This window comes from Centruroides vittatus, unplaced genomic scaffold (assembly GCF_030686945.1).
Source record: "Centruroides vittatus isolate TY-2023 unplaced genomic scaffold, ASM3068694v2 scaffold_211, whole genome shotgun sequence".
NCBI classification, from domain to species: domain Eukaryota; kingdom Metazoa; phylum Arthropoda; class Arachnida; order Scorpiones; family Buthidae; genus Centruroides; species Centruroides vittatus.
In genome coordinates, this window is record NW_027122687.1 from 287,786 (window position 1) to 293,790 (window position 6,005).

The window sequence follows — 6,005 nt, forward strand, 5'->3', positions numbered from 1 at the left end:
GGTGGGCGTTGAGATCCCAGAAATGGTAAAGAGGAGTTACTAAACCATCTCTGAAAGGTCCCCTCACCACGGACAGGAACCCACATCAAGAGGTATTTCATGGGCATGTGTTTTGACATTTATATGGCACTCACTATCTAGGGTTGGAGTGTACTACGACAAATTCAGCAATAGCATCAGAAATTTCCAAAAAGGCAGCTGCAGATTGGTCAAATCACATACATTTCATAATGCTTGTCACCTTACATAATCTGACATCTTTTAAAATTGGTGGACCTAACAAAACTGTTAAAGTAGACACAACAGTAATCTCTAAACGAAAATACAAAAAGTGCCGTAAAATAAAAAGTACAAAATGGGTAGTCAAAGGTATTTGCAGAAAAGACAAAAGTTGTTTTATATGCCAAGAAAATGATAGATCTAAAATGACTCTAAATTGCATTATATCTAAATTCGTAAATTCCGGAAGGGTAGTTTTGACAGACAAGTGGAAAGGCTATAATCACGTAAATGACTTAAATGGAACTGAAATCACTCATAAAACTGTAAATCACTCAGAAAAATTTGTCAACCCAAATACAGGAGTACATACACAAAACATTGAAAGACTGAGAATATTTAAAAAATAAAAGAATTTGCCAAAGCATTATACTGAAGATCTATCAGATACCTATCTGTATGAATTTATGTATAAAAAATTTCAAAAATGGCTATCAAAAACCCAAGAGAGAGATTTCATATTTTTATTAACCTTTTCCATGTGGTTAGCTACTGATCGGTGTATACCACGTGACTTCTTTGTTCATCAGTAATGCAAAATGTACCGTTCGGTGTGAATTAAAAAAGAATCAAAAACTTTACTCATCAATCACACACCACGTTAAATAAACATAAAAATAATCTCACCAAAAAACCAACAACGGTGCGTTATCAGACGTAATTACAATTTTTCACAAACGTTTTCGAACATAAAAGTTCTTCATCAGGTGAAAAAACGGACAACTTATACAAAAAACGTTCGATGGAACAGATTTTCGAAAGAGCCGTGCGCAAGATTCAAAATATTACTCGTGCGGTTGTCGTCACCGCTGCGCATGGGCGAAAGTGGATACTTTCCTGTAATGTAATCCGTCATAGATGAGCATTTGCCATGCGACGGATAACGATAACTCCTCTTTGCCATTGATACATTTTTTATCTCGGACGGTTTTATGTATGTGTACCGCCTCCATCCATCTCAAACGGTGTATAAGGGGTGTGATGTGGATAATCCTGGCGTCGTCAAACCTTGTCTGTATATCCGGAACTGTGGCGTAACGTGCCAAAGCGGTTGTACATCTTTGATGACGGATGTCTGCTTTATGTTCTTTAATTCTCACTCTTAGCGATCTTTTAATGGAGCCGATGTACCATAAGTCTTCGTCACACCTGTGGTCTGTCAGCGGGATGGCATACACTCCCGGTAGCTTGTCTTGATTGGGGGGATCTTTGGCATTCCGTAGCATCTGATATATATTCGGGCATCTTTTATAGGTGATGCTGACTTGTTTCTTCTTGGCAACTTCCAAATATAGCTTCCTTAAATATGGATTGTAGGTGAGCGGTATGCTGTCTTTATGCTCTGTTGTTACTTGCTCATGCTGCGTTGACAGTTGGTAATTCCCCCATTTTTTGGTTAATTTACTTATAAGGTTGTAGTACCCATGGCTTTGAGCAATACTGCGTAACGTGTTAATCTCTTTCTGCAGAGCGTGTCTTGTTGAGGAATGGGTGTACGCCCGTTTCACTAAGGTGTTGAACGCTGCTAGTTTGTACGGTATGGGGTCACAGGAGCCTATGGGGATGTACAATTGGTCTGCAAGCGGTTTCCTGTACACTTCTGTGATGATGGAGGTTCCGTTAACCATGATACTAACATCAAGAAAATGAACATACGTGTCATTCGCCTGTTCCAGGCCCAGAGTTACGCCGTAGCTGTTGTTATTAAATGAGTCGACGAACGCCGCTATGTCCGGCTTGCTCTTCCATAAGATGAGTATGTCATCCACGTATCTCTTATATAGCTGTACGTTGTGGAGGTGGTTAGGAAGGATTTTCTCTTCGAGTTGCCGTACTACCAGCTCGCACAAATCCCCTGCTATAGGGCTCCCCATTGGTACACCCTTTCCTTGTTTGTAGACTGTACCTCTAAATTGAAAGAATGAGTTGTAGCACAGCAGGTGGGCCATCTCTAATATTTGCTGGTGGAGGTTAGCATCATCGACTATTCTAAATAGTAGGTCTCGGATGGCACAAAATGCCGGTGGTAGAAGGATCGACGGATACAATGACTTATGTAGACATAGTCGATGATGCTAACCTCCACCAGCAAATATTAGAGATGGCCCACCTGCTGTGCTACAACTCATTCTTTCAATTTAGAGGTACAGTCTACAAACAAGGAAGGGGTGTACCAATGGGGAGCCCGGTAGCAGGGGATTTGTGCGAGCTGGTAATACGGCAACTCGAAGAGAAAATCCTTCCTAACCACCTCCACAACGTACAGCTATATAAGAGATACGTGGATGACATACTCATCTTATGGAAGAGCAAGCCGGACATAGCGGCGTTCGTCGACTCATTTAATAACAACAGCTACGGCGTAACTCTGGGCCTGGAACAGGCGAATGACACGTATGTTCATTTTCTTGATGTTAGTATCATGGTTAACGGAACCTCCATCATCACAGAAGTGTACAGGAAACCGCTTGCAGACCAATTGTACATCCCCATAGGCTCCTGTGACCCCATACCGTACAAACTAGCAGCGTTCAACACCTTAGTGAAACGGGCGTACACCCATTCCTCAACAAGACACGCTCTGCAGAAAGAGATTAACACGTTACGCAGTATTGCTCAAAGCCATGGGTACTACAACCTTATAAGTAAATTAACCAAAAAATGGGGGAATTACCAACTGTCAACGCAGCATGAGCAAGTAACAACAGAGCATAAAGACAGCATACCGCTCACCTACAATCCATATTTAAGGAAGCTATATTTGGAAGTTGCCAAGAAGAAACAAGTCAGCATCACCTATAAAAGATGCCCGAATATATATCAGATGCTACGGAATGCCAAAGATCCCCCCAATCAAGACAAGCTACCGGGAGTGTATGCCATCCCGCTGACAGACCACAGGTGTGACGAAGACTTATGGTACATCGGCTCCATTAAAAGATCGCTAAGAGTGAGAATTAAAGAACATAAAGCAGACATCCGTCATCAAAGATGTACAACCGCTTTGGCACGTTACGCCACAGTTCCGGATATACAGACAAGGTTTGACGACGCCAGGATTATCCACATCACACCCCTTATACACCGTTTGAGATGGATGGAGGCGGTACACATACATAAAACCGTCCGAGATAAAAAATGTATCAATGGCAAAGAGGAGTTATCGTTATCCGTCGCATGGCAAATGCTCATCTATGACGGATTACATTACAGGAAAGTATCCACTTTCGCCCATGCGCAGCGGTGACGACAACCGCACGAGTAATATTTTGAATCTTGCGCACGGCTCTTTCGAAAATCTGTTCCATCGAACGTTTTTTGTATAAGTTGTCCGTTTTTTCACCTGATGAAGAACTTTTATGTTCGAAAACGTTTGTGAAAAATTGTAATTACGTCTGATAATGCACCGTTGTTGGTTTTTTGGTGAGAAGTTACTGAATCAAAAAATTCGATTAATTTGCGTTATATTAGAGTTTTCCAGTTATCTTAGCTTTGATTCGCTCTTCTGTATGTCAAGTGACTTTGTTTAAGCCAATAAGTGTTTTGTTACCACCCCTGGGCCATAAATATTTCAATAAATACATCCCCTATTATTCTACAGTAAATGTTCACAGTTAACTACATATTTGGCTGAAAACAATCAAAGGGAAATGCCTTCTAAGGTTTTATTGAGTATCTTCTGTCTTTATTGACATTACTTTAACTAATCACAGACTTGTGAAAGAAAAATATTGCCACAAAAAGCCCCGCCTTCAACCTTTGATGTAAAATGTAAACAACCGCAATAAATTTGCTTTTTAAATTGTTTTTTAGCTGTAATTAACTAATTTAATGCACTTAGACATTAAATTACCTAATTCAATAATATTTAGGCAAGTAAATATGTTTTTAAAACTATCTAGCAAAAAATATTCCCAGGAAACTCCATCTTCCTATAGTAAATCTATGGAAGATGTTCATGCTGTTAATTGTCTTTAAAATTTATGTTTCTACGCCTATTATGCTCTAATTGGTAATTTATATTATGACTGAATCAACTTCAACAAATGAGAGATTTTTTCAGAACCATCTGGTAGGGATTTTCCCACGAAGAACCAATCCACGTGATTAAAGTCAGAATGTAAACAAACATTAAAAAATAGCTATATTCTTCATCTTAGAGCCATAATTCTATTAGTTTTCATGTTATTTGACTTTATTTAAACAAGACGATTTCTTATCAAAAGCGTCTAGCTGAAAAAATTTACTGGGTAACTCATTACTTCCAGATATTGCGTAATTGCTGGAAAAAATTAACTAATCACTTATTTTAGGGTATTATTGTATAAAGCATTCAAAAAATATAAAAAAGTGTCACATATTCACTATTTCAAGCAGAAATATATAATATGATAATAAACTTTAATGTATCGCTTTACAGTAACAATTGACTCCTCTCCCTGCTAAGTAATTACAGACAGTGTAAATAATAGCAATAACTTCTCCCCCATTCTAGCCAGGAAACTGCGTTTTGTTTTATTTAACCCTTTGGCGACCAGGATCCCGATCTATCGTACGCCTAACTGTTAAGCAAAAAGGCCAGGGTACCGATTGATAGTTACTTTTTTAAAAATAGAGTTTTATGAAATTTATCAACAACAGATGTCAGCACTTGATGGGAACGATTTGTTTACACTATGTTTCACACATTTGTGCCCAGGAGGTGTTTTGTTTACCTACAAAACCTTTGTTAAAAATTTTCAAAAATCACTTTTACTTTTTTGTTCAATGACTACTGTTGTGTGTTGCAGGTAAGGTTCCATATTTTTTCTTTGTTCATTTTATTCAATCTTTCTTTTATATTTCTATTTAGTTTTCTATATAAAATAAAGTAATTTACTTCATAACATATATACAGTATAGTTTTCATAATTTTAAATATAAATTTTGATCCTATATCGAATCATATTTTTAATGAGTTATTTCTAATTGTTTTGTTTCATATTTTCGATTCATTTATTGTAATTTTATTTATTATAGTTTTAATTTTATATTGTAACATATTGTTACATATAGTTTATTTATTTTTTTAAATTAAATTTATCGATTTTCACTGTTAATTTTATTACTTATAATGGCATCGATATCAAAAATTCAAAAGATGTTAGATGACTGATGTTTTAGAGTATATGGATAATTTCTCTGGTGGGATATCAGAGTCTGATTCTGACCCTGATGAAGGGTCAGGTATTTTGAAGGGTCTGATAACGATTCTGATGATGATTTGGTCTCTCCAAGCTGTTCTAATCAAATTACGCAATCAAGAAGTAATGACGATAATGAAAACTTATCAGGAGATTCTATCTCAAGAGCAATCTTCTTCACTTCCTCTCTCTTTCCTAGAGCTAGCTGGCCCTAAGCACATGTTACTGCCAGATTAACCCCCGACTGCATATTTCAATCTTTTTTTTACAATGACTTTGCTTAATTTAATCGTAACAGAATCAAATTGTTACACACAACAAGTCATAAATGGCATGGGGGATAATGTACCGCCCACCCTGAAGAACTGGTCCAAAATTTTGGTTGTAGAAATAAAGGGGTTTATAGCATGTATATTGAACATTGGATTAATCAAAAAGCCTACCATAGCATCTTACTGTTCCCCTTCTTCCTCCCAAGCCACTCCATGGTTTGGGAAAATGTTTTCAAAAACCCACTTTTATCACTTGTTGCGTTTTTTCCAT

At 37.4% G+C, this 6,005-nt stretch overlaps 2 protein-coding genes across 2 annotated transcripts; one reads left to right on the plus strand and one right to left on the minus strand.

Annotated features, from left to right (window-relative positions):
- Positions 1 to 1,082: 1,082 nt before the first annotated feature.
- Positions 1,083 to 2,228, minus strand: LOC136987462 (uncharacterized). The gene has a single exon (XM_067285198.1). It carries the CDS (start codon positions 2,226 to 2,228, stop codon positions 1,083 to 1,085), a length of 1,146 nt encoding a protein of 381 aa, XP_067141299.1.
- Positions 2,229 to 2,296: 68 nt separating this feature from the next.
- Positions 2,297 to 3,526, plus strand: LOC136987463 (uncharacterized). Its single transcript, XM_067285199.1, has one exon. The coding sequence runs from the start codon at positions 2,297 to 2,299 to the stop codon at positions 3,524 to 3,526; it is 1,230 nt and encodes a 409-aa protein (XP_067141300.1).
- Positions 3,527 to 6,005: the final 2,479 nt, after the last annotated feature.

What these genes read in the sequence shown, in the direction of transcription:
- LOC136987462 (XM_067285198.1), bottom strand. Translation starts at nt 2,228, where the DNA reads ATGGCCCACCTGCTGTGCTACAACTCATTCTTTCAATTTAGAGGTACA.
- LOC136987463 (XM_067285199.1), top strand. Translation starts at nt 2,297, where the DNA reads ATGCCGGTGGTAGAAGGATCGACGGATACAATGACTTATGTAGACATA.